The sequence below is a fragment of the Yamadazyma tenuis genome, chromosome 1 (assembly GCF_029203305.1).
Source record: "Yamadazyma tenuis chromosome 1, complete sequence".
Taxonomy (NCBI): Eukaryota; Fungi; Ascomycota; class Pichiomycetes; order Serinales; family Debaryomycetaceae; genus Yamadazyma; species Yamadazyma tenuis.
This window is the reverse complement of record NC_089461.1, coordinates 1119238-1146158: the sequence shown is the minus strand read 5'-3', so window position 1 is coordinate 1146158 and position 26921 is coordinate 1119238. Positions and strand designations below refer to the sequence as shown.

The 26921-nt window shown below is 46.6% G+C and overlaps 13 protein-coding genes across 13 annotated transcripts; 6 read left to right on the top strand and 7 right to left on the bottom strand. All coding sequences in view use genetic code 12, as the record gives it.

Annotated features, from left to right (window-relative positions):
• Positions 1–39: 39 nt before the first annotated feature.
• Positions 40–1113, top strand: PAN5 (2-dehydropantoate 2-reductase (Ketopantoate reductase) (KPA reductase) (KPR); the record flags this gene model as incomplete). The annotated part of the gene is made up of 1 exon (XM_006687984.1): positions 40–1113. The coding sequence occupies one exon, from the start codon at positions 40–42 to the stop codon at positions 1111–1113; it is 1074 nt and encodes a 357-aa protein (XP_006688047.1).
• Positions 1114–1176: 63 nt separating this feature from the next.
• On the bottom strand, positions 1177–2517 carry PSN45_000567 (uncharacterized protein; the record flags this gene model as incomplete). Its single annotated transcript, XM_006687983.2, has 1 exon — positions 1177–2517. One exon carries the CDS (start codon positions 2515–2517, stop codon positions 1177–1179), a length of 1341 nt encoding a protein of 446 aa, XP_006688046.2.
• A 250-nt stretch (positions 2518–2767) lies between these two features.
• TOP3 (DNA topoisomerase) lies at positions 2768–4618 on the top strand (the record flags this gene model as incomplete). Its single annotated transcript, XM_006687981.1, has 1 exon — positions 2768–4618. One exon carries the CDS (start codon positions 2768–2770, stop codon positions 4616–4618), a length of 1851 nt encoding a protein of 616 aa, XP_006688044.1.
• Positions 4619–4682: 64 nt separating this feature from the next.
• PSN45_000565 (uncharacterized protein) lies at positions 4683–6767 on the bottom strand (the record flags this gene model as incomplete). The annotated part of the gene is made up of 1 exon (XM_066157478.1): positions 4683–6767. One exon carries the CDS (start codon positions 6765–6767, stop codon positions 4683–4685), a length of 2085 nt encoding a protein of 694 aa, XP_066013575.1.
• Positions 6768–6946: 179 nt separating this feature from the next.
• On the top strand, positions 6947–8833 carry MSC2 (Putative zinc transporter msc2; the record flags this gene model as incomplete). The annotated part of the gene is made up of 1 exon (XM_066157477.1): positions 6947–8833. The coding sequence occupies one exon, from the start codon at positions 6947–6949 to the stop codon at positions 8831–8833; it is 1887 nt and encodes a 628-aa protein (XP_066013574.1).
• A 75-nt stretch (positions 8834–8908) lies between these two features.
• Positions 8909–9742, top strand: PSN45_000563 (uncharacterized protein; the record flags this gene model as incomplete). The annotated part of the gene is made up of 1 exon (XM_006687979.2): positions 8909–9742. The coding sequence occupies one exon, from the start codon at positions 8909–8911 to the stop codon at positions 9740–9742; it is 834 nt and encodes a 277-aa protein (XP_006688042.1).
• Positions 9743–10589: 847 nt separating this feature from the next.
• On the top strand, positions 10590–11975 carry RVB1 (RuvB ATP-dependent DNA helicase pontin; the record flags this gene model as incomplete). The annotated part of the gene is made up of 1 exon (XM_066157476.1): positions 10590–11975. The coding sequence occupies one exon, from the start codon at positions 10590–10592 to the stop codon at positions 11973–11975; it is 1386 nt and encodes a 461-aa protein (XP_066013573.1).
• A 28-nt stretch (positions 11976–12003) lies between these two features.
• SLY1 (Vesicle trafficking between the ER and Golgi) lies at positions 12004–14012 on the bottom strand (the record flags this gene model as incomplete). Its single annotated transcript, XM_006689067.2, has 2 exons — positions 12004–13871; positions 13970–14012. 2 exons carry the CDS (start codon positions 14010–14012, stop codon positions 12004–12006), a joined length of 1911 nt encoding a protein of 636 aa, XP_006689130.1.
• Positions 14013–17821: 3809 nt separating this feature from the next.
• On the bottom strand, positions 17822–19468 carry CCT6 (T-complex protein 1 subunit zeta; the record flags this gene model as incomplete). Its single annotated transcript, XM_006687976.2, has 1 exon — positions 17822–19468. The coding sequence occupies one exon, from the start codon at positions 19466–19468 to the stop codon at positions 17822–17824; it is 1647 nt and encodes a 548-aa protein (XP_006688039.1).
• A 3752-nt stretch (positions 19469–23220) lies between these two features.
• Positions 23221–24327, bottom strand: fma1 (Methionine aminopeptidase 1; the record flags this gene model as incomplete). Its single annotated transcript, XM_006688796.1, has 1 exon — positions 23221–24327. One exon carries the CDS (start codon positions 24325–24327, stop codon positions 23221–23223), a length of 1107 nt encoding a protein of 368 aa, XP_006688859.1.
• A 55-nt stretch (positions 24328–24382) lies between these two features.
• PSN45_000558 (cytidine deaminase) lies at positions 24383–25012 on the bottom strand (the record flags this gene model as incomplete). The annotated part of the gene is made up of 4 exons (XM_006687975.2): positions 24383–24601; positions 24652–24766; positions 24857–24893; positions 24946–25012. The coding sequence occupies 4 exons, from the start codon at positions 25010–25012 to the stop codon at positions 24383–24385; spliced, it is 438 nt and encodes a 145-aa protein (XP_006688038.1).
• Positions 25013–25115: 103 nt separating this feature from the next.
• RPT5 (26S proteasome regulatory subunit 6A) lies at positions 25116–26396 on the top strand (the record flags this gene model as incomplete). Its single annotated transcript, XM_006687974.1, has 1 exon — positions 25116–26396. One exon carries the CDS (start codon positions 25116–25118, stop codon positions 26394–26396), a length of 1281 nt encoding a protein of 426 aa, XP_006688037.1.
• Positions 26397–26576: 180 nt separating this feature from the next.
• PSN45_000556 (uncharacterized protein) lies at positions 26577–26813 on the bottom strand (the record flags this gene model as incomplete). The annotated part of the gene is made up of 1 exon (XM_006687973.2): positions 26577–26813. The coding sequence occupies one exon, from the start codon at positions 26811–26813 to the stop codon at positions 26577–26579; it is 237 nt and encodes a 78-aa protein (XP_006688036.1).
• Positions 26814–26921: the final 108 nt, after the last annotated feature.

Genomic DNA, 26921 nt, shown 5'->3' with positions numbered 1-26921 from the left:
ACAGAAACTGCGAGTCGCGAAATCACAAACTCATCACTGATGAAACCATCGGCTTTGGGAATCCATGTTTTGGGGGCAGGGTCTATCGGAGGCCTTGTAGCACATGAGCTACAGATTGCTAATCCTGAGTCTAACATAATGATTCTTTGTCGGACCCTTGAGGCCGCTAAAAGATATAATTCACAGTTGACAGTTAACCGGGTCCATAAAGATGGTAATATGATATCATCCACAACTCGTATACGAAGTGGTACTGCAGCTACGGTGCTTGATTATAATCCTCCTCTTAAGATAGAGAACTTGATTGTATCGACAAAAGCATACCAAACTCCTGCTGCATTGGCTCCATACACACATTTGTTGAGCAACACCTCCAATGTGCTTTTCATACATAATGGCATGGGGGTAATAGACAAGTGTATAGACCGGTTCTGGTCGCGACGGAGAGAATCTCCTCGGATATTCAAGGCGGTGGTCACTCATGGGGCTTATAAGACGTCCCCTAATATCATAAACCATGTTGGTTTGGGGAAAATGACAATTTCAAGGATTCCCAACGGCGTTCCTTTTGAAAATGAAGATATCCCACAGATGATCCAAAACATACTTCAAAACAAACCGTTGAATGCCACGTATACGGACTACGATACATTTGTGTTGAAAGAGATTGAGAAGTTGGCAGTGAATGCTTGTGTGAACCCACTCACTGCCATTTTGGACTGTAAGAATGGAGACTTGCTTAAGGGCAAGAAGGTATTTCAGATGATGATGAGAGTTATATGGGAGTTGGTAGCAACTATCCGGGTCGAGTATAAACCGCTATTCATTGCCATGCCCGAAGCCAGTACGGTTATTGATCCAAAGAGACTTCTTGATGCTGTGATCGAGGTGATTGAGAATACTGCCAGCAATAGCTCGTCAATGAGAGAAGATGTACGGAATCTACTGCCGACGGAGATCGACTACATTAATGGTTATATCAGTAAATTGGGGAAAAAGCATTCAATCAGCACACCTACAAACAACATGTTGGTTTCGATGATCAAAACGAAATATTCTATTGACAGGACGTTGGAAAACAATGCGTCTGAGTTTGTGATTAACCAACAATAACGTGGGAGAGTTAGAGTAAGGGGTTTCATAGAAGCCCATTGTAGGACATTTAATAAAAACTCTTTATAAAACATCATCAACTATGTCCTTGAGATCCTCATAGAGCAGACCAATGCACCGAAGTATTCTCTCCTCTATTTGATCTTGTTTCCCGTTCGAATGTAAATGCTTGCTGTTTTCATAGTCTTTCACCGGCCCCGTTAAAATGGCCTCTAGAAGTAACCGGCTACCTGCACTATAATGTTCCCCTTCTGAAAGACCCTGGATATATGCGTTGAGTTTCCTCGAGTTCTGGGGCTGCGGTTCCTGTAATACCGCCAAAGCTATTTCCGTTCTGTACGAAACCCCCGACCCTTTTCGGATGGTATAGTCGCCATAATAATCGTTGGCTTTCAAGAACTCGATTTGGTTCTCGTTCATCTGCTTGATGATCACTGGGGAAACATCCAAATCATTCCACTGATTAGATGGAATCGTGAAGCCATATTCACAAAGGAGAAATGAGTTGGAGTGTGGACCATAGCTCAAGTACATTTGGTTTCCTTGCTCGTACGTGGTGGTGGTAGAAACATGAAACCCTCTGCCATCAATTTTCAAGCTGCACTGGTCGGTATCGGTATGATTGATGAAATCGACATACGGGGCCATGGTAAAGTTGTCGCTACTGTCTTTGCTTTCTCTGAGTTCCATGTAGAGGCAACGAGAGTTGATACACATCCAGGCCACCAAGTACTGTTGTTCGTCTAAGTACTCTGCCAATGCGTCGGTCTTGTGAAGAGTATTTAATTTTGTCAGAAGAAACAGTTTCACAGCATCAAAGTCGGATTGGAACCTGAAGTATACTTCGGCAGCGTGGGTACCAGTTTGATCCGGGAGAAGATCGAGGTACTTCTGGTAGTTTTTAAACTTCATGACTTCCCACACCAAGGGAGTGAGTTGAAACGACTCGATGGTAGGTAACAGGTCCAAAAACGGGCGCCAGAATGAGCTTCGACGTTTTGCTTCTAGGCATAGAAACAACGACACGAGCTGGAATGACGACATTGTAAGCATTTCCTCGTACTGGATTACAGAGTATATGAGCGATATGTCATCATTTGTTTTTTGTGGATCGTACAAAAGTTCGATGTTGGAATAGTGGTCGGGCAACTTGGTGGCCAGGTTGTAAGCCGATATATGACGAATGACGGAGTGGGCATTGAGAAGGAGAGAATGGGGGATTTTGATGATTTCTTCGTTGTTGAACACTTTGCTAGTGGCCACCAAACCTCTACCTTCATCACCATAATCTTTGATGGAGATCTTGGAAGAAATAAATGATCCTCGGGATGATTTCTCTGTGCTAGTCGGGTAGGTGTTGATCCACTCGAGGAGAGTTTTGATGGTTGGTGAGTAGCTTTCCATGGGTGGTGGGGAGGAAGCGATGCGCGGTTGCAAAATTGATGGTGAAAAGGTGGGCGAGGAGAGCTTTGGGCCACAAGGAGAAGTTTTGAAGTAGGGTCAAAGAGGCGACAAGTATGAGTATCAAGGATGGATAACGAAAGTCTATATTCTGTATATCGGTGTTTGAGGTCTCTCGAGGTTCTCAGTGCCTTCTCAAACCAAAACGCGCTGCGCGCATCAACTCACCTCTATCACTATCTCCAACAACTTGATGAAAGTACTCTGTGTGGCCGAGAAGCCTTCGATAGCCAAGGAGGTCACCAGTGTTCTCAGCGGAGGGCGCCTGACGCGACGGGACTCTCGTTCCAAGTACAATGCCAACTTTGACTTCAAATTCACCTTCCCCGGCCATGGCTTGTGCGATGTCACCATGACCTCAGTCACCGGCCATATCACATCCATGGACTTTCCCGCCGAGTACGCGTGGGGAAGAGTCCCTCCAGGGCGTCTCTTGGATGCCCCGGTCAAAATTCAGCCCGACAAGTCTAAACTCGCCATCCACCAGAACATTGCCAACGAGGCCCGATCTGCTAACTACCTAATGATATGGACCGATTGTGATCGTGAAGGCGAGGCCATTGGGTACGAGATCTTGGAGGCTGCCAAGAAGGGTAACACCCGGTTGTCTCTCTCGTCGGTGTGGAGGCCTCACTTCTCCCATTTGGAGAAGAATCATATTCTCTCTGCTGCTCGAAATCCCCAGAACTTGAACATGAAGACGGTGGAAGCGGTGCATTGCCGACAGGAGGTCGACCTACGGGTTGGGGCCAGTTTCACACGGCTCTTGACCGATATTCTCAGAAGAAGCAAGCTTGTGGACGAGATTGTGTCGTATGGGACGTGCCAGTTCCCTACATTAGGGTTTGTGGTTGACCGGTACAAACGGGTGAAGAACTTTGTGCCCGAAAAGTTCTGGTACATTTCCACTAGTGTCGAGAAACTGAACCAAACGGTGCTGTTTCTGTGGGCCAAAACCCATTTTTTTGATCGGTTGTTTGTGGTGATGCTCTATGAGGAATGCATGAAATCAACCCATGGAACCATAAAAGGTGTCACCAGAAAACCCACCTCCAACTTCAAGCCGTTCCCTTTGACAACAGTGCTGCTTCAAAAAGACTGTGCCACCTACTTCAAGATGAGTGCCAAAGAAGCCTTGGATGCGGCTGAAAAGCTCTATCAAAGCGGATGGATCTCGTATCCAAGAACCGAAACCGACATGTTCCCCCCCGAGATGGACCTCCGAAGTATCATACAAACACACACACAAGACTCACGGTGGGGGCATTATGCCACCAGTTTGATGACTGTGGATGGGAAATATGGTATTCCACGGAAAGGTAGAAACAACGATAAATCCCATCCTCCCATCCATCCCGTGAAGTACGTGAACCTTGAAACCATCACCAACGACAAACAACGCAAGGTGTACGAATATGTGGTGCGACGGTTTCTAGCGTGTTGCTCTACAGATGCCAAAGGGTTTCAAACGGTGGCCGAGCTCCAATGGGGAAACGAGACGTTTAGAGCCTCGGGTCTTGAAGTCACCGAAAAGAACTATTTGGATGTTTACACCTACCGGACCTGGCTGTCGACCGAACAACTCCCGCCTTTTGTAGCAGGAGAGCGGGTCAATTTGAAGTCCGCTGAAGTTAAAGAAGGTAAAACCTCACCTCCTAATCATATGACCGAAACCGAACTAATTGCATTGATGGATGCCAATGGGATTGGAACCGATGCCACCATCGCCGAGCACATCCACAAAATAGAACAACGTCTGTATATCACCAAGAAGAAGACCGGCAAAAGCCATATCATATTACCCACCGAGTTGGGAATGGGGCTCATTGAAGCCTTCAGCAGTATCAGCTTCGCCAACAACATCTCATTGTCCAAGCCGTTTTTACGAAAAAGACTCGAGCTGCTCTTGAAAGAAATCGAAGAAGGTCGAGCCACCAAGGAGTTTTCACTAAGGGAAACGATTCTGCTCTATAAGAACGCATTTGCCTTGACGGCAGAGGAGCAGAGCGTGTTGGTGAACGAGTTCAAAAAGTTTCAAACTTGAGCAAGAGTGAGTGCTGCTGTAATATTATATACTATGTACACATGAGTTCGTTGCTTCATCGGACCTATTTAGCGTTTTGGCCAAACCACATATTCTTTTGGTCGTTGTTGCCCCTGTAAATAACCGGGTCCGTCGCTTCCTCTTCATCATCTGACGACACCGGCAGCTCCATGTTCGAGTCACTGTCGTCAGAATTCAAGTTGTAGAACATCGACTGCGATTTTTTCAGCGGAGTCTGGTACATACCAAGAGGGGTGGAATTGGATTCTCGGTCGATGGGGCTGGTTCCGTAGTTCAACACAGAAGGAATAAACTTGATGGAGCCTTTTCTAGATCGAGTTTGCGTCTGTGGAGGGGAAGCATGGGTTTGTGAAGGATGTGAATGGGGCTTGATGGCATTGGCAGACTTGGATGACGGATATTTATGCTGAAAAGATAAGGTGAAATTACCTTCGTCATCACTGCTATTGTTGGGGTTTTGTTCCTGCTCTCGCTGCTTTTTGTACAAGGCTAAAATAGACCTTCCTCCGTTGAGGGCCAATTCTTCCTTATACTTCAAGGACTTGGACCTTCCCAAAAGCGGGTTGGGTGGATGTCGAACCTTGGGCCTACTGTCTTGCAGGTCGTTACTGTCGATGGACTCGGCGTCCATTTGGTCGAACAGCTCGTCGCTCATGGTGGACGTAAGTTTAGGGCTCTGCGAAAGTGAAAAGTACGAATCCCGGGTCCGTTTGGAGGTGCCGAACTTAGGGAAGTCGGTGATGGACGAGTTGTTGGACAGCGAGTACGACCGTTGGTGGTTAGCCAAGTTCAACTGTGAGTTAACCTTTTTGTTGAGGGTTTCAATGGGGATCTCGGCGGTGGTGGAGTACCGCAACTTCATGGGACGGTAGTGTTCACCAGTACCGATCCGGCTCAAGTCGATCACCGAGTTATTATGGGTGGGCTCGGAGTTAGGCGACACCTCCGGCGAAATGGGGTGCAGAGGCGGCTTGGTGATATCAAAGTGTGTCTTGAAAACATCATCCTGGATCATTTTGAGCTTGAACTCATGTTTTATCTCAAACTTACGGGCCGTTTGAGGAGTCCAGTCCTTGGCCGCCGGACATATGGGGTTGTTGAGAAAGGCCGAATTCTTATAGTTGTCCTTGGTGCTATTTATACCCATGTGAGCCTTGCTTTCCTTCTGGTACTTCTCGGACGTCTGACGAAAAATGAACGATGGCCGTGGGTTATCCTCCTGCTTGATGGTGAGATTGTTGTTCTTCTGATTCAACTCGTCCCGCTTGATGAAGTTGGTTTTGTAGTAGACAATGTCTGTTTCCAAGTTCAACAGCTTGTCGATATCGTCAAAGTTGAACATGTCTAATGCATCCTTCACCAACACCCAGTTGAAGACTCCGGTATCGGGGTCGACCAACTCCTTGCGTGCGTAGTTGAGCTTGCACTCGGGGATCTCGTCGAAAATGGGGTGGGTCACAAAGTACAGTAGAAGGTTATTAATGAAATAGCCGTGACTAACGACGATGATGATATCCTTATTGTTCAAGTACGATGGCTTGTCGTAGGTGGCCAAGAGCTTCTTGAAGTACTCGCGGCAGTTGTTCTGGTAGTCCTTGTAGCTCAAGTCGTAGCCATTATAGTGACCCAACGTATTGGTGGGTCTGAAATTGGAGCACGCCGACCGGTTTTTCAAGAGCTTGATGTTGGGGGTATACATCTGATAGGCGTCGTTCAGGTCGTAGAACGGAGGCTTATCCTTCATGCGCTCATGGAGCCACTCGCTGAGGGCAAAGTCGCCTAGGAGCTGGAACCTGAGTTTGTAATTGGGAAAGCGAGATTCGAGCTTGGGCTTGAGGTGAGTGATGATGAGGTCAGCCGTCTGGCAGCAGCGGAGGTACGGCGAGAAATGGATGAAGATGTTCTTTTTGTGGGTGGGGCCGGGGCTGGGGCTGCTGCTTGGTGGTGGATCGAATGCGGTGGTGGTATTGGCGATGTCTTCACAGACGCTGGCCACCTGATCTATGGAGCTGGTGGCGAGCGACGGGTCGTAGGGAAGGTAGTCGGGGTATATAGCGGTGGCCGTGGGGTCCGTGAGGAGCGCGTGGTCTATGCGCTTGCCGTGGCGCATAAAGAACAACTCCGTCATTAGGTTGGTTGGTGTATATGAACTGGATTAGTGGTAGGAGGATTGTGATGTCATTTGGCGCGCGGGTCGTGTGTGGCTGCCAGGACCTGGCCACCTCGTCGTGCGCCAGCGTCCGCCGTGCGCGCCTCAGCTCGCGGTGGATGTGTTTAGACTTTGTATAGTCCAACCTTATCGACTTAATGAGCAATATCAATAGTCCATGGACGATACTAGGGGTCGAGGAGCGGCGGAATTGTGGTTTGGGGGCCTTGGGGGCCTTGGGCCTTTCCGTGAGTGCCATGGCCCTACGTGATGCCGAGGTCAATGGAGGTTTGGCGGGGGTAGCCCTGGCGTCGGTCGCGGTGGCAGGTTCACTTGGGTTGGCCATTGCGGCTGCCCCTGATGTGCTGCTTAGTTCCAGCGATAGTGGTGGGTGGCGTGGGTCGGTGACCGGTGGTGGGTCAGTTATGGCGGTGGTGGCGGCCATGGTTGCGGCTGTACACTATGTTTCTGTGGGGCGAGTGTGCTTGGTAGCGTTTGCCGTGTTCATGAAGATGGACGTCCACGCAGCAATGGTGGTGGTCGCGGACTTGATATTCCGGGTCGGTGGTGGTGGTACACTTAAAAGTGTGGTGGCGGTGGCTGCTGGGTACGTGATGGCGGTTGTGGCAGCGGTGGTGGCAGATCGGGTGAGGTTTACTACTAAGGCATCAGCTCTAGCGTTTGTGGTGGGGGCTATGGGGTTGATAGCGAGTGGTGCTCTACTGGTTCCAGTGGCGGTGGCAGTGGCAGGGGCTGGCGGTGTGGGGGCGACGTTTTTGGTGGTCTTTATTCGAGGAGCCTCCGGCGCCCTTGGCCCTGGCTCAGTTCCTGTTCCTGGCACTGTGTGTGCAGCGTTGGTGGTAGCAGGCGCGGCTCTAGAAGTCCCAGTTTACCACCAGCTCCGCGCCGGCATCGACCTATTGATGGTACCGCTCTGGGTGGGTGCTCGGCCGTACCCACTGGTGAGTCAAACGGTGGTGGGCGCTTGGGGACTCGTCAAGGAGCTCATCCACCACCCAGACACAAAGGCTATTTTCAACTTTTTGCTTTTGAATTCGGTATTCATGGTGGTTCAGTTGGTATACTCATTCCGTTCGGGATCACTTGGGTTGTTCTCCGACTCGTTACATATGGCATTGGATTGCTCGTCGTTAGCATTGGGGTTGGTAGCGGGTATTCTTTCGAAGAGTCCCGTGGATCAGAACAGTAAGTTTCCGTTTGGGTACTCTCGATTTGAGACTCTCGCAGGGTTTACAAATGGAACGTTATTGATTGGGATTTCGGGTGGCATTGTGTTTGAGGCGGTGGCCAGGCTATACAATCCGATTGAATTGAAAGAGACGACTGAGTTGATTGTGGTGTCGGTGTTGGGGTTGGTGGTGAACTTGGTGGGGATATTTGCCTTTAATCACGGGCACAGCCACGGTGACAGCCATAGTCATGGGCATAGTCATGGGCATAGTCATAGTCACACACAGAGTTCCAACTCCTATGAAGATGGCCATGGATCTCATTCCCACGAACACTCCCATTCTGAGGACCCCCATCCCCATGAAAAGTCCTGTGATTCCCCTGAAAAGTCCTCCTCCATGAACGACAACATGCGAGGAATCTTCCTTCACATCCTTGCAGACACCCTCGGCTCTGTAGGTGTGGTAGTGTCCACCATTCTTACCAAGGTGTTCCACTGGGAAGGCTTTGATCCCATCGCGTCCATTATCATCGCCGTGCTCATCTTCTTTTCCGCCATTCCTCTCATCAAGTCTACCAGCTCAGCACTCCTCCTTTCGCTTAACAAGGACAACGAGATGAAGATCCGGGGAATTCTTCAGGATGTCAGTTCCATCAAGGGGGTTAAATCATTCACGACTCCACGATTCTGGCCGCTGCCAGAAGGTATGACGGGCTATATTCACATCCAGGTATACCGTGGTGAAAACGCCTCGTATATCAAGAAACAATGTATGAAACACTTTGATATCGGTCATGTGGAAGTCATTGTACAAATGGAGTACGACTACGACGAGTGCTGGTGTCGGCATTAACGAGGTGTGTGTCACGTGATGAAGCCTATCGTGCCTTTTTTGCGCGCACTGCTGCTCATCGAAAAATTGTTAGTAATGTCTAGAGTCGGTGTATTGGCACTAGGACCTGCCGGTGTCGGTAAGTCAACCTTCTGCAACTCGATCATCCACCACATGCAAACCATCGGCCGGAGAGCTCACATTGTCAACTTAGATCCGGCCGCAGACCCTACTGAATACGAGTTTACCATTGATATTAGAGACTTGATATCACTACAAGATGTGATGGAAGAGATGGATCTTGGACCCAATGGGGGGCTAGTATACTGCTTCGAGTATCTCTTGGAGAACTTGGACTGGTTGGATGACCAGATTGGTGATTATAATGATGAATACTTGATTTTTGACTGTCCTGGGCAAATCGAGTTGTATACTCACGTTCCGGTGTTGCCTACAATAGTTCGACACTTGAAGAACCAATTGAATTTCAATCTTTGTGCCACATACTTGCTTGAGGCACCGTTTATCATCGACAACTCCAAGTTCTTCTCGGGTGCGTTGAGTGCTATGTCCGCCATGATACTTTTGGAGCTCCCACACATCAATATCTTATCCAAGATCGATTTGGTAAAAAACGACTTCAACAAGAAGAAGTTGAAACAATTCTTGAACCCGGATCCGTTGTTGTTGGCTCAAGAAGACGAAACATTCAACCCCAAATTTTCCAAACTTAACAAATTGATTGCAAACTTAGTGGATGATTTTGGCATGGTGCAGTTTTTACCCTTGGACTGTTCTAAAGATAGCACTTCGGTGTCCACAATTCTCAGTTACATCGACGATGTTACTCAGTGGTCGGAAGCTCAAGAACCCAAAGAACCTAATGACGAATTTGAAATTGATGATAACGAGGTTGACGTGCAGAATTAGCCGTTGAAAGCCTTTTTTTTAACATGCCACTTAATTGCACGACGCACTTTTTTAACTTTATAAAATAACTCACCAGAAAATATACAGCTAGTGACAGAAGTATTCGGGTTACCAATGCCAATGAAACTGAGGCTGGTTTTACCCATCCAATCCAGACTTTTGGAAATAAAAATCCATTTACATGAAATTGATAATAATTTATTTTTATGCGCTTTTATATTTATGCTCAATTGTTTTTCCTGCTGTTGGCTCATAATCTGTAATTGCAATAAAGTACATGGTGCACTGGCATCATACCACATAGGAGTGGACGAATGCAGATCTAAGCGGTTGATCCGGGTTATTCTCCGTATGCATCGAACAATTGAGGACACATTTTTTGGAATTTCAAGGCGGAAATGAGGAATGAATACTTTCAAAGAGTCAAACATGCATTACTCGTTGGGAGTTAATAGAGGTGTTATTCCTTGGGGCCAAAGGCCCTGTTGTCACCTGTGCAAATAGGAGAACGGTGTTTTAGTTCCAGGTACATGTGTGTTCATTGATGTCACTCACACAACGTCGATACCAACAGAATCTTGAAAAAGAACAATGTTAAGAAAATTCTATCGGCTGTTGTGCATGGCAATTGTGTTTGATACGTGAATTCGTGAATTGGTTGTCAAGCAAAATTTATTAGCAGCCATTGATTTAGATATGGAACTCCGGCGCGAGTATTGGCAGGATAGGATGGGATGGGCAATCACGTGGCAATTGTATACCAGGTCTCGCACGCCCCGTTTCCGATCACGTGACTTCCGCGCCCTAGCCAAAAACTCGCTCCAACGAAAAAACATACATCATCACCATGGTACAAATCACAGACGTAAAAGACGGACAGGTCCGTGAAGCCAGAACCGCCGCCCACACCCATATCAAGGGTCTTGGGCTCGATGAAAAGGGTGTGGCCAAGCGAATCGAGGGCGGCTTCGTGGGCCAGAGCGATGCTCGTGAAGCTTGCGGAATCATTGTGGACTTGATCAAATCCAAACGAATGAGTGGAAGAGCCATTCTCCTCGCCGGGCCCCCTGGCACTGGGAAGACGGCGTTGGCCCTCGCCATCTCGCAGGAGCTTGGGCCCAAGGTGCCCTTTTGCCCGATTGTTGGTAGTGAACTCTACTCTGCTGAAGTGAAAAAAACCGCCGCTTTGATGGAAAACTTCAGAAGAGCCATTGGCTTAAGAATCAAAGAAACAAAAGAGGTGTATGAGGGAGAGGTGATCGAATTGACACCGGAAGAAACCGAAAACCCTTTGGGTGGGTATGGTAAGACCATCAGCCATGTGATTGTTGGGTTAAAAACTGCCAAAGGAACCAAAAACTTGCGGTTGGACCCCAGCATCTACGAGAGCATCCAGAAGGAACGGGTGACGATTGGTGATGTCATCTATATTGAAGCCAACACCGGAACCGTCAAACGGGTTGGTCGTTCAGATGCCTATGCCACCGAGTATGACCTTGAAGCAGAAGAGTATGTTCCGTTGCCTAAGGGAGAAGTGCACAAAAAGAAGGAGATTGTCCAGGACGTGACATTGCACGACTTGGACGTGGCTAATGCTCGTCCTCAGGGAGGCCAGGATGTGCTTCTGATGATGGGACAGTTGTTGAAGCCCAAAAAGACTGAAATCACCGACAAGTTGCGTACGGAGGTTAACAAGGTGGTGTCGAAGTATATCGACCAGGGTGTGGCCGAGTTGATTCCAGGGGTGTTGTTTGTGGATGAAGTGAACATGTTGGATATGGAAATTTTCACCTACTTGAACAAGGCCTTGGAGAGCTCCATTGCACCTCTCGTGGTGTTGGCTTCCAATAGAGGCTTGACGACGGTTCGCGGGGCTGACGACGACATCCAGGCGCCTCATGGATGTCCTCCTGACTTGATTGACCGGTTATTGATTGTGCGGACGTTGTCGTATACCCAGGAAGAAGTTCGGGCCATTTTGGGCAAAAGAGCTACCTTGGAAGGATTGGTGGTAACACCTCCTGCATTGGACAGATTGGCCGAGCATGGGGTTAACACTTCGTTGCGGTACTCGGTACAATTGTTGCTGCCCGCAGGGATTTTGGCCAAAACTTCTGGTCGTCAAGAAATCACTCTTGATGATGTTGAAGAGTGTGAAGTGTTGTTTTTGGACTCAAGAAGATCCATCCAGGTGTTAGAACAGGCCACCGGCTTTATTGAGGCTCGTAACTAGTAGCTATCTATATATGTATATTCTCCGTTTAAGACTCGAGTCGACCCAATTCCGTACATTCGTCCAAGAACTCCTGGGCGGTGACGATATCGGAACTTCCGTAAATGATATCATTAATGCCCTGGTGGGACTCGGCCAATTCCTGGAGGTTCTGATACTCCACATAGTTCCCACCACCAACCACAAACACAATGGAGTTCTTGTAGCTCTGTCTTTTGGGGGGTTTGGAGTGTCCTCCACGTAACTTGGGGTCCAAATAGAGGTAGTCGTCGGTGATTTGCACTGATGCTCCTGAAGCGTTTGTGGGGTCCATGAATGCTTCAACGATGCTGGTGATGGCCAAGTTCTTTTTGTTGGGAAGAAGTTTCTTGAGACCCGAAGTAAGAGAACTCAATCCTTCTGTAAGACGGCCCTCGGTGAGACCATAGAGTCTTGACGACAAGTTATTGAACAACGCCGAGTTCAGTCCCCCACTCAACTCACCCGGGGCTTCGATCTCTCCCAACGATGCCATATTTGACAATTTGCTGATTTGCTTGAATTTCTCGATATACTTCAATCCACTTAAGTCAAGATTGGGGTCGAGTTGGTTGAATTTGGCCTTGACTTCATCCACAAACGAGCTGGAGAGATTGTCCACCAACAAGTAAAGAATAATGAATGTCCTCAACTTATCAGCAATATTATTCTTCTTGGAAGGTTCGTTCAAAAGCTCCAAAAACTGGGCTTGAACCTTGGGATTGTTGTAGCTCTGCTCAAGCTCAAAAAACCGATCCAAGCTCTTAGCCTCTAATTCTTTCAACAATGACGCTAACACATCCATATGCATATCCAAGGTAGCCTTACGGGCAGTCAACTCGGGCAAAGCATTGACGGCCTGTTGAATCTTGCCAGTGTCGTTGTGGTCGTTATCATCAATGTCGTTCAACGAAGTGATACCGGTTCTGGCGGTCAACTCGTGCGCATCGTGCTTGTACAGCTCCAACTCGACGTTGGCATTTTCTACCACGTCCGGGAACGGTAACTGGGCATTCTTATTCCAGAAAAAGTCCTTGGGGTCAAGATCATAGTCTTTTCCGTCCACACGGACGGTATTCCGTTTCAACCGGAAAACATCACTTATCATGCACTGGTATATCCACGAATGGCTAAACATTGACAGAAGGTCGACGCTTCTGTCCAACAACACCAACACCGACCGTTGGTGGATCGAGGACTGGGACGACAAAAGACTCTTGGAGTTTGCAAGATGGTCACGAAGTTTGAGGTCCAACTGCGTGGCCACGAGCTCTGCAGGCCCGTTCCGCTGGCACCGTATCACTGGCACCGAACCTAACGTCAACACCACCGAGAGCAACCCACTACTCAACACTTCAGCGAGGTGGTGGATTTCGTCTTCTTTAGTAGATGGGTGGTTGAAACGAGTGAAAGTATTCGGAAAGTCGAGCGAAAACAACGACTGTTCTGTCACCACATAGTCCAAGTACTGATCGTACACTTGGCGGATCTTGGTGCTTTTACCAGCCAACAGCACCTGTTTAGCAAAGTCTTCAAGGAGCGCTCTTGGAAGCAGCGACGTAAAGTTGATGTAGAAATCGTCGTAGCGGTCGGCGGCGAGATCATCGAGGATAGCCGAGACATTTGCTGGCGTGGGTTCGACAAAGTAGATGACGGGCACGTCTGCCAACCGAGATCTAGGAGAGGATATAAGTGAGTGGATGGTGATTCCACACCGCAACAAGTCGTTTACTCGTAGCACCGACGAGATGATGCTCTGGGACTTGGCGTCGAGCACGAGAGCCTTCCACACGAGGTCATCGCCCTGGGATGACGGCACTGCCAACGTCAAGTCGGCAGAGCCATCTTTATTAAGATGAAGCATCCGCTCCAAAGTGGCTGGGGAGAGTTAGTAATGGTTTGATGAATATTCAATGAATCGACGGGAGAAATCACCCGCGTATGAAACACTGTCGTGTGTGTTCGAGCAAACGTACCGATTTGTCTGTCTCGCAAGCAATTGTCCTCTTGCAATGACATTGGTAAGAAGAGTTATGTGTTGGTAAATGTGAATTTTGAGTGTTGGCAAAGGCGCGCACAAACACAAAAATGTAGGGCGAGCACCGACTTCCCGTTTAGGAAGAGGGCTTTCAAAAGAGGAAGCTAGTGTTATTCTATATTGGTCTAAAAGTATTAGATGCTAATGCAGTAAAAATTACAGGCTATGATACATTGGTCAGATGACGGTGGATCTGGATGATGACGAATGGTGTGAGGAAAATAAGTTTTAGTGGGTGTGATTGTATGAGAAAAATGGTGGGGGACCAGGCTATCAATGGTAATCTCAATGGTAATCAGTGATAATCAATGACAATCAATAGCAGTCAATGGCAGTCAATGACAGTTAATAACAGTTGATTACAGCTTATGACAGTTAATGATCATCGATAACAGTCGATAACGACGTGTCCCACCTGTCATGTTAAAATACAAGACCTTTGAAGTCAATAAAAATACCCTTTGGCTGGCAGGACCGCAAATCCAAGTCGCAAAAAATGTTTGTTGATTTCGGTACCATCTTATCCTTATATGTGAGAAGATCATTCCCAGCCAGTGGGAGTTGAGACGAAACATTGGTGGAAGTGTGCCAGCCTCTTAGAGTTGAGTCCCCTACTCAAAAATTGGAGACAATTCTGTTCATGGCAACCTCTCAAGCTTCAACCACCAATACACCCTTAACGACGTCCGGTGATGGGGACTAGAAGCACCCCGGTACAAACCACCCAATTGGTGGGCCTCTCTACTGATAGGGCTCTCCCCTGTCTGGAAGTGGTGTCATTTCGTATGTGGTATACTTCCTGGTACCCGTCTTAGATGTGAGAGTGCTCGGAAGGAATGAGGATGCAAGACAGATGGAAGACAGATGGAAGACAGGTGGATTGGAAGGGTGTTTGTGTGTGCCTTAGGATTGCTGGCATATGCCTCGGTGGATGCCCTGAGGGTCAATAGGAAATTGGAGGTTGGGTAAAGTCGGCTATCAGGGGGCCTGTCGGTTATGTCACCGCATTGCTAAAATAAAGAGTTCAAGTATCAGTAACATCAGTAGTGACATTCAAGAAAGTGCAGGATGGTAGCCCGTGGTATCCAGAAGGGTCAACAATATGCGGCATCGAAAAACATGAAAGTCTGGATGACTGACAGTCCAAGTGGGCGGGGGCAGTGACATTTGAGGACCAACTGGAGACATTCGCCATGAGAGTCCAAACATGCAAGCCTCCAGGCTACTGCATGTTCGCCGGATCTTCATCACTCTTGTACTCCACTATACCCCTGAGAACCTTGATTTTTCCGTATATCTCGTGGTGCATTACATTCTCCTCCTCTTTAAGCTCTTTGGACTTGTTCTTATGTTCAGTTCCCGGTGTAGGCCATGCACAGTTCAATCGAAGCCTTGAGCACTCGGTGCACTTTGGTCTGGTTTCACAGCAGCGTTTTTTCCGCTGTCGACAGGTAATGCAACCCATTCGGGATCGCTTGGTGGGGTTTCTGCCAGCCTTGGCCAGTCCCGGTGACAGGGCTGAGCTGGTTGGAGGGCGGAGGTTATCTGGTGGAGAATCCCGTGGTTTGGAAGTTCGATTTGATTCAGGTCGAGGTGGCTGGCCCATATATTTATGAGAGTACCCATAGCTAGGACCCATGGTAGGAGGTGCTGCTGGAACCATCATTTCCTGGCCTTGTACTGGGAGTCTGTATTCATATATCTGGCCTATTCCTAGTGGAGCTATTCCTGGGAGTTGGTGTTGTTGAGGTAGTTGATAAGGTGGGAGTTGATAGGCGGTGGTGGAAGGTCTTGGTTGTGGGAGTGGATGGGTTTGTGATGGATGAGTACCAGAATCCCCATTCTTGGGTTCGGAGTTGGGGTACCTTTCATACGGACCTGTCTCTCCATAGTAGGATGGTATGTTATGACTTCCTTCAGATGGAGAATTGGGTTTTTGCCATTTCATGTTATTTTGGCCGGTAGGCATTGGGGAAACCGGTGATAGTAGTACAATGGGATGGCAGAAATGTGATGCAAAAGTGTGTATGTGTGGAAACTCTGTGTTGGGTGTTGGGAACGTTCACACCTGGTTTGAAGGAATTTCCAATACGATGGTTTTGGTTGTTTATAAGGTGTTGGAAAAAGTCCGAAATGCTTTGTGGAAAAGGACTTTTAGCCTAGTCGGTTCCTTGTAGGTAAACACAACAGACAGGTTGATGAGTGTGTTGGTTTTATGATAAGAAGGAGGAAGTACAGAAAAAAACCTCCTCAAAGATATTTTGTTGATTTATAAATGTACAACAAAACCTGTAAACCCACAAATCTTTTTTTAGTAGGAATAATGACGAGCCCCACCTAATTTAACTTGATGGAACGAATAGGAATAGCTTGTTATAGGGATGGACCAATCAATGAGTATTAATATCTTATCCCAAAAGTACCTGAATATCGCTATCAATATTCTACTATTGTGGTTGTTTATCCAATAATCGGATGTGGTCCCAATTATTGGCAATAACAAATGTACGAAGAACCAAGTACTCCTTGGCGAAACAGTACTTAAATCAAATGGAAAACCCAATGGCAAGAGAGGGGGTTGTTCATAGGAGATTCTGACTGATATTTATAAAATCCGGCTTCCAATTACAACATAAAATTGGAATAAAATAAAATAAACAAAATAAAATAAAAATAAAACAACTGAACAATTTTTTGTCTCATATGTGGTTGGTAATCAGTATTTTAATTTTCCTTTTCTTTTTTTGTTTTCTTTTTTTTGTTTAAGCTCGGGATTCAGATTTGGGAGTCGTCAAAAAAATGATCTAACTTCTCTTAATCATATTGCAGATTAAAGGATTTTATTTCAAGGTCCTGCTCCAGCCCATTTAAGCTTTGGTCAAGAAAAGGCACTGGTTTGAAATTCGGGTTTATCAAAAAAGAAGCATCCAGCTATCTCTTCAAATCATCTAAAAATAACCACCAAAAATGAATTCAAATTGGGCAACTATGGCACTGTTTGAATTTACATTCAAAAAGTTCTCTACCTGTTTCGAAGAGTCATCTAATCGAAACTTGTCCTAAAAATTCACTATTGAAAATAAGAGCTGTATGCCGTCCCTGCAGGTTCGCTTAACTTAACGGTAAAGAAACCCCCGATAACCTAAACATAAAAGGGCGCGCGCGTGGCCGTTCTCGCCCTGTTTCCGATAGCACAGGGGCAGTACAGGCTGTTCTATGCGTTAGCTAATTTCTCGAATCCAAGTGGTTTTTCGCAACTATTCTCAATCCCGAAAGTGATCTACATGACGATTATCCAGCAAAGGGTGGTACGTTAGCAGCGTAGTGAAATCATGGCTACTTTTGCTTCGGTATCACTATGTCCGGGATAGGCACTTTCCATTTTCTCGGAACAAGCACGGCGGTAGATTTTATCCTCCACAGCCTTTTGTCCAGGACGGCGAGCAATAAGGCCATTCAGTGTGAGATATAATTTAGCAGGCCGCAGTATTGATTCCTCTCAACCCTGTGCTATCAGGACTTTTTCATTTTCTTTGATTTTTCGTTTTTATTTTTATTTTATTCTCCATATTAATTCTAAAATATCATATTGATCAGCTATTTGCATCATCTTACCTGGCGGTTAGACTCCTTTATTGCTTTCAACTAGGCTGATGAAACCGCCATAAGAAATTAAACTATATGGTTTGAGACGGATTAATCAAGAATGTCACATTGTTGATGCTTCATATATACATAATCGCAATAAAACTATGAAATTTTACAAACTGCCTCTTCGGTATTCCGTCACTTACATCATACCTGGCATTCCTGGCATCCCCTGTGGGGCAGCTCCGGGACCTGGCTGACCACCTTTCAAAGACAGTTTTCCTGCTTTTAGAAGCTCGTCACACAATAACAAGTTCAGAGCAATTCCCACCGCCGAACTCAAAGCATTCCTGATCACCCGGTAACTATCCCATACCCCTTCAATGGCCGGGTCCATGGGTTCGCCGGTTTTCAAGTCGATTCCCACCTTTCTACCTTCAGCTATCTCGTCGGAGCAGTTGGTTAAAGTCTCCAAAGCATCAAGTCCCGAGTTAATACTCAACAACTTTGGAATCACCAAAAGCGATTCGCTGAAGACCTTGCTTCCAATCTTGTTCTTCCCCTTGATATCCTTATAAACGTTCAAGTGTTGAGAACATGATAAGTAGAAGGCCCCGGCACCTGGAACCACCAGTTTATCGTGAAGCACGTTCTTAATGGATCTCAACCCGTCCCGGACGGCATCCTTGGTCTGCTGGATAATATAGTTGTTCAGCCCCCGGATCAATACCGTCACACTCTTTGGGTCCTTATTCTCGGTAATGTAAGTGAACTTATCTTCACCAATACTGTTTTCATACACAAGCCCACTGTAGCCCAACACCTCGGGAGACAAGTCGTCGACCGAATTCTGGGCCTCTCCGCCACACACCAACTGTAACCGCTCCATATTTCTTCTCTTTGCTCTTCTCAACGCCAAAATGCCGTTTTTGGCCAATACGTCGAGGGACATCGGGTCAATACCCTTCTGGTTGATGATAACAAAGTTCTGGTTGCTGCCCAATTCACACACAGTATTCTTCAAGTCAATAATCTTCTTCAACTTATCGTCGACAAACCGACGCTCAGACGCCACAAGCTTCTCTCTCTGATCCACGTTGGAGTAGAAAAAACCCAGGTTCACCTCGGTCTTTTCATACTCAAGCGACACGTTCAAAGTCAAAATGTGGCAGTTTTCAAGCCGTTTGGGCATGTCGGGATGACGGGCCCCGTGATCCAATACCAACCCACGCACGAGCTCGGTGTCGCGCACGTCGCCAAGTTGCATCGTCATCACCTCTATCATGTGGAGATCTAGGGTGTCATTGTCCTGGATCGTCAACACGGCATCAGTGACAATTGGGGCCAATACGCTGGCGACATCGGCTGTCACCTTGGTAGAAAGTGAACTACGGGCAATCTGGAGTAAAAATTCCCTATCAAAGTCGCTGCGAGACTCCTTGAAGGTGTCCAAGTAGTTAAGAGCGACTTTTTTAGCAGCTTCCAACCCATCAACCACAATTCGGGGATGAATACCTTCACTGATATAGCGCTCTGCTTGTTTCAAAAGCTCTCCCACCAAAAGCACAACGGTGGTGGTACCGTCACCGGTGATCTCGTCCTGGGCGGTGGCGGCCCGTGCGATCATCACGGCCGTGGGGTGCTGAATCTGCATTTCGCTGAGTAACACTTTTCCATCTTTGGTGAGCTTCAAGTTTCCAGATCCGTCCACAAGTAACTTCAAGGTTCCTTTGGGACCAAGGTTGGAACTTAAGACTTCCTGGAGTCCGGTGGCGGCGGCGATGTTGACTTGCAATGCATGCGAACGTCTCAACGATTCGGCCTTTGGATTAAGGAGTTGTATTGACATTGGTGATGGGGGAAGACGTTGGTTTTGCGAAAATTTCTCAGGGCGCGCGGTGGCGACACGGTGGTGCGACACGCACTGAGACAATGTGGTGATACCCCATGTCGTGGAGAGGGCTGTCTATGTCGCGCCAGCGACACCCTTCCCATCTTCCCAGTAATATGACCTATACTCACCTGCCACAAACATAATAGCCCATTCAGGAACCTTGTATTAGTTATTCCCGATTCTTGCCTGTTACTATGTCTACCTGGTTACCTTCAAAAGTGAGCAGTTCTCCTACCCCCTTATGCTGCAAATTCTAAACCCCCGAATTACAGGCCGCTAAGCCTACTAAATGGAATACCGTTGTATGCGAAGTTAATCGGAGCGTTGTTGCTGGTCCGGCTTAACCTAAATTTTGCCCTGGAAGCCACGTCAGCCTCCAAATATCTCGATTGCCTCTCATATTTCCATTACTTCCTGTTTTTGCAGGAGGTTCTTTTGCGCCTGTCCAGCCGCATAGGTACAATAGGCGCAACTCTAGAAGTGGTGTTGATCCTTGGGCAACAACCCAGGAACCTGGTTATTCTTTTAACACCCTAAACCCCGACCAGTATGCCGTCGGGCTTCGACAGAGCCCATGGCATACATCTCCTCCTAAGAAATGCCTCAAAATCGCAATCATTTAGTTTTTTTCTATTTACTCACATTTGATGATGCAGGATGGTAGTGCCTGGTTATCTATTGCTATCACCGCCATATTGCGGGAGATCTGAGACAGGTCATTGCGTCTATCACCGGAGTTGCTGTTGATGGTCTTACAGTTGTTGGAAGCTTAGATCCTCGCATTTACGCGGTTATCAAATCATAAAACCCCAGGTCACATTATTCATGCACGGCGCATCCTATGCACCGCGCATCTGAACTAGTCCGGCCAATTCCCTCCGGAGTGCGGGTAAAATTGTGGTCCACGCTAAAGGCCGAATTTTTTTTTTTTGAACTCGAAAAAAATCAAAAATTTAAAGTTTGGTTCAAGCGTGCACCTGTGTTTTCGGGACGCTTTCTCTTTTGTTGCCTTGCGCAATGCATGATGTATAATTACCTGGCTAATTACTGATCTGCAATAGAAACAATGCCAGTGCTCCATGCTGTAGTGGGGATCGTCGAGCCCGAAGGGCAGTTGGAAGGGCCCGAAATCCGTGTATAACCCCGTTAAGTCCCTTAACACCGGTAATACCCACAACCACCTTCCCACCCTGAGGTTATTCATCATTTAACTGTTGTAGAACAATGCTGGTTGTGCCCGGTGTTTTCCGCTTGGTTTTTCCTGTTCCTCGTTAGTTTACAGGTTCGTTTACTCCGGATGCTTGCAGAGATATTTGTGGGACTTGCAGCGCTCTTTTATTGTACCTTTTACATAAATTAATCGAGGATCGCGTTATTCGAATATTTATTTAGTCTAACCATCCCTTTTTTTGTGTGTGTTACTTATTGATCCCCACCAATCCCTAGGGTACACTGACTTGAAATGATAGACTAGACCTCCCAGAGTTGTAGTGGGTATGCTACTCTCTCACTCCTACCAGGCATCACAGGCTGCAAGCTCATAACCCCTTATGCATTGTTGCCGCTTTGCAGCCAGCGGCCTTTGTTCTCTGCATCAAGATTCAAGCACATAATACTAATGTGTGCGCGTACCACATTTTCCCGTCCCAATTTTTCCTAACCCAGGTGAGCGGTTTCTGTATGCGGCAGCTGTGGTTGGGATTACGGATGTTTTTACATCTGATACCAGCGAGTGGGAGAAGCACGGTGTTTAAGGGTATTCGCTGCGTAAACGAGCTTGGTTTCTTACTCACCAATTGGTGCAAAACACTGCGAGGAAGCTTATGTGGGAACACCCAGCCTACACTCTTTGCAAGAAATAAAATTAATTAATCTAAATGGAGTTTTTCCTGTCTCTCCCAGTCAGCTGTTGCCCAATAAGTACCGAAGCGCCTATACGTCCTTTGTTACAGGAGGAGATTGCGTTTTTTTTTTGTGGTGGATTTGGTAACTGGGAGGGTGTTTGATGGTTATTGGATAGATGTTGGAGGGCTGTTGGGTATATGTTGGACGATTATTGGATGGATGTTAGGGGTCTCCGGAAGGTAAGGAGATATGAACACCTATACCAAAATGTATATCTGCTTAAATTTACCCATTTGACCAAACGTGCTCGCATTATCTATGGAGACCGCCCCTGTCTTGTCTGGTATCGAGACAGGCCCGTAACTAAGCCGTGCAGATCCAGATTGGCATTTTTTTCTTTGCATTAGCATACGCATGTCTAAACCACCAACAAAGATGGAACTAGCAACTGCTGGCCAAGATGAATTCTCGCTAGCCAAAACAATTGAACTGGCTACGCTACGGTTGTCTTAATGTTTATTTTAACGCCTCATTTTATTATATGGTTTCTCCACTTACGGACATATGACAGTTACGGTATTACGGACTTGGATGTGATCCAATACAGATTTCACCCACACAATAGCTGGTTACAATGTTTCCTTTTTCCAAAGTTCTTAACTTTGCTTGGGAAAGAAAGTGCTGTGCACGAGTTTTTGGTTGTTTTTTTTTCTTACGATATTCCTGCAATATCAGCTATCCCTGTACCTCAATTAGGATACAAGGGGTTTGTTGTTTTTGTTTTCTCCTGTAATTACTGCACATTCCGAATCCTTTTGGCGTTTACTTGAATTTTTATATTTTCTGGCTACGTTTATTTAATTAACTTGGCCAGTTTTTACTGTTTGGAGAGGTGCAGATTGAATGTCAAAGGGTTATTTCAACAATCAGTTATAACTATGGACAACTGTATTACGTAAAAGCCGTCGGGTTCTTCTTGGGCTTCTAATTTGGGAAGTTTTATCCTTGATAGTTGCCGTCGGACTTGGAAGGGATAACCAATGGAAGTGTTGAAATTCATGGGCACTAGAGTAATCTGACTATGCAGACTTATAATCTGGATATGCACGTCTAGCATATCATCCACTTGGTACACAATTCAGCTGTCTGCCTCTAATCCTGAAATTGATAATAAGGTTTAAAAGGATTTATTTAAAAAACAACTCATACGGATGGGGGTAATGTTTTCACTTGGGGAGTCGGGGGTGATCTGTATATCCACTAGACTCCATAGTTCCGGCGGTTCCATACAACATTCAAAAAGCTTTAGCAGTGGGGGCTTGGAATCTTACAGTTTGATAATTTATTATTGATTGGTAAGGAGGTCGGAGTATGGGTCAGAACTTTCAATGGAAGAAATGTGGTGATACTAAAGGTGAGTCAAGCAGGTAGGTTCTCCAGATTGTTTTCTTGTGGTGATAGTGTTAACAGGGGTTCTGCTGATGCTGTATTCCAGAGGCAGACCTGGGCCAAGGAGAGCCGGTACTAGGGAAGGGTACTAGGGCTAGGGAAGGGTACTAGGGCTAGGGAAGGGTACTAGGGAATAGTACTAGGGAAATGACACCAGTGAAAGGGCACTCAAAGAAAGGACAGTTCAGATATACGCCCATTTCAAAACTACAAGTCCCGTCCACAGAAATCCTCCAATTCCGTCCACAAAAATCCTCCAATTCCATCCACAGAAATCCTCCAATTCCATCCACAAAAATCCTCCAATTCCAATAGACCCAACACCAGGTCTTTCAACACTACGCCCCCGCTATCCCTAGCCTCACCGACTTCCATTTCATTACTCCTTCTCCATTTATTTTTCTATACATTCCTCAAATACGTGGAACGGGTCCCCCTGGTGAATCGGCCTGTCTCGCCGACAACACCTCACATCCGTCTTCAGTCACTAACAACATGTGCTCAAACTGGGCTGAATACTTTCCGTCTTGGGTCGAAGAAGTCCAGTTATCGGGCCATGTCACGTCCTTATAGGTTCCCAAACACAACATGGGTTCAATTGTAAACACCATCCCTGGCTTGGCAATTCCAATGGCCTTGTTCTTAGCATAATGAGGAATGTCTGGCTGACAGTGGAACAACAGGTTGATTCCATGCCCACAGTACGTTCTCACCACCGACACATTGTTTTTGGTAGCAAAGGCTTCGATGATATTTCCAATCTCTCTGAAGGGCATTCCAGGCTTAACGGCCGCAATAGCCAACTCCACCGACTCTCTGGTGGTTTCCACCAACCGTACCGTATCCGGGTCTGCTTTGGCCTTATCCCCCACGTAATACGTCTCATTCAAATCGGCATGGAACCCCAAGTAGTAGATCGACACATCTAAGTTGACAATATCTCCATCTTTCAATTTGGTCTGGTCGGGGATCCCGTGACAGATAATCTCATTGACAGAGGTACAAAAACTCTTGGGGAAATTAAAGTAGTTCAAAGGTGAAGGGTAGCAATTTCTCTTTGTGCATTCCTTATGCAAAATGGCATCCAACTCGTCGGTGGTGATGCCGATTCTCACGTGCTTGGCCACCGCGTCCAACACTTCTCTACCTAATTTACCAACTTTTCTGATTTTTTCAAGATCTTTTCCTTCCAACACGGTGATTTTACCTCTACGATCATTCGCCAACTCCCCTAGCGGACGGCCACCTTTGGCGTGGTCAGGAAGCTTGATATGCTTGGGGATGGTTCTGCGCGGCGTCAAGGGATAGTGAGGTCTGAGGTCACCTTTGAAGTCAAAGTTGGGAAATGGGTTGTAGACTTCTCCATCTTCTTGTTGGTGGATATATTTATGGATACCCCATGCGCCTCGGAAACATTTCTGGTCACAGAAAACATTTTCTAGATCCTGTTTCAAGCAAACAGGACACTTTAACGTGCTTTCTGTGTCCTTTCCACAGAAGGGTGAAGCACAAACAGCCATTGATGATAATTTTTTTTTGGCGCGAAGAGTCGCAAACAGGTGAGGGCCGCTGGCCCTAGGCCTCAGGAACTCCCAACCAACTAGGTCCAAAACTCTTAGGCAATAATTCCTCTAAATTCATCAATTCATGCGTATTTCCTTCCTGGCCGAACATCAATATCGGAATCTCCTTGCCAAACTCTCGTATGAACTGCCGACAGATCCCACACGGTGAAATCGCCTCCTGACTATCGCTAGAAATCGCAATCACCTTGAATTTATACTTTCTTTCATTCTATTTGTGTTAGTAAATGGTCCGTATCCAACGCTTCTCTTTTTACGTACCACTGCCTTACATATTGTCGACCTTTCAGCACAAATGGATCCACCGTACGAGGCATTCTCGATATTGGCCCCAGAAATGAATTCTCCTTCAGATGTCACTAGCGTACATCCAACTCTAAACACAAAGATTAGTATCAGCACAAAGACGGAGCGTTTCCCCTTGAACGGCTCGTGTATATTATGGGAGTGGGCTAGAAATGCATACCTAAATTTCGAATATGGTGAGTAGGATAACGAACGAGCTAAAACGTTAGTATTGCGTAAACAAAGAATCAGGTTCTGCTTTCTTCATACCTTCCAAACATAATTGTTTCAACTTGATGACTTCCGCCTCCGTGAGCGGCAATTCCTCGAACTTCATGACTTCTAATCGATACTGGTTCTAGTGGTAGTAACGGTAGAGCCTAGTTTGTCGCGCGCGAATTGCCAAAAAAACATCTACACTCCAGTGGCAACTTCAGACAATGAGTACCTTGGAAGAATTAGATAGCCAGCAGGATGATGTGTACCAAGAGATCTTGAGTCTCTCGACGTCCGACATCACAAATCGTACCCGGTTATTGGAAAATGACATAAAGGTCATGAAGAGTGAATCCCAAAGATTGAGCCATGAGAAAACCGTCATGGTGGAAAGAATCAAAGATAACCAAGAAAAGATCAATAACAACAAACAATTACCATATTTGGTCGGCAATGTGGTGGAGTTGCTCGACTTGGACGCCGAGCAGGAAGCCAAAGAACAGGGGGCCAATGTGGACTTGGATGCTGCCAGGTCCGGCAAATCAGCCGTGATCAAGACCTCCACGAGGCAAACCATCTTCCTACCATTGATTGGGTTGGTTGCACCCGAGAACTTGAAGCCCAATGACTTGATTGGGGTCAATAAAGACTCATACTTGATCTTGGATACGTTGCCTTCGGAATATGATTCCAGAGTAAAAGCCATGGAAGTCGATGAAAAACCCACCGAAGACTACGCTGACATCGGGGGGTTGGATAAGCAGATCGAGGAGTTGATAGAAGCGGTGGTATTACCCATGAAGCAGGCCGACAAGTTCAAGACCTTGGGAATAAAGCCTCCCAAAGGTGCTTTGATGTATGGACCTCCAGGTACCGGGAAGACGTTGTTGGCGAGGGCCTGTGCCGCCCAGTCGGGAGCGACGTTTTTAAAGCTTGCGGCTCCTCAGCTTGTGCAAATGTTCATTGGAGATGGGGCCAAGTTGGTTCGGGATGCGTTTGCTTTAGCCAAGGAAAAGGCCCCTACAATTATATTCATCGACGAGTTGGATGCCATTGGTACGAAGAGATTCGATTCGGACAAATCGGGAGATCGGGAGGTGCAGAGAACCATGTTGGAACTTTTGAATCAGTTGGATGGGTTTGGCTCCGACGATAGAGTCAAGGTGTTGGCAGCTACCAACAGAGTCGACACATTGGATCCGGCCTTGTTAAGATCTGGTAGATTGGACAGGAAAATCGAATTTCCATTGCCTTCTGAAGAGGCCAGAGAATCGGTGTTGAAGATCCATGCCAGAAAATTGACCTGTGATAATGACTCGGTGAACTGGAGAGAATTGGCCAGGTCGACTGATGAATTTAACGGCGCACAATTGAAGGCCGTGACGGTGGAGGCGGGAATGATAGCGTTGAGAAATGGCAAGTCTAAGATCAGGCACGAAGATTTCGTAGAGGCGATTAGTGAGGTGCAAGCCAGAAAGTCCAAGTCGGTGAACTTCTACGCATAATGATGATTAGTAGTTGAGTATACATCTCCGAGCATATGAAAACATAGACTCTCTCTCTGTCTCTGTCTGTCTCTCTTTTTGTCTCTCTTCTCATTTCAATCTCTACAATATTCAGTAACATGTTTATTCTAATATACACAGACATCCCTGGCTCTAGCACCAGCTCCCCATAGATTCTCTTCAACTCCTGTGCTTCTCCAACTCCGTCTTCAACTGCGCCGAAAAGTCGTCCTCGTTATCGTCATCTTCCCAGTCTTCTTCCCACAAACTGTCTGGGTTGATCTGAGGATCCTGTTTAACAGTCCACTTGGTATCAGCTGGAAAATCTTCAAACTCGTCATCATCCTCTTCCAACGACTTTATCACCTTCTTTTCGTCCTCAGTAGGAACACCGTTTTCAATTGACTTGCTGGACATATTTGTTATAGTTGGGCTGGTAAGTTCGTTGCCACTAGTGCGAAGTGGAGTGGCAGCGCGCGGGTCGTCTATATACAGAAAAAAAAATTTTAATGAGATGCTACATCA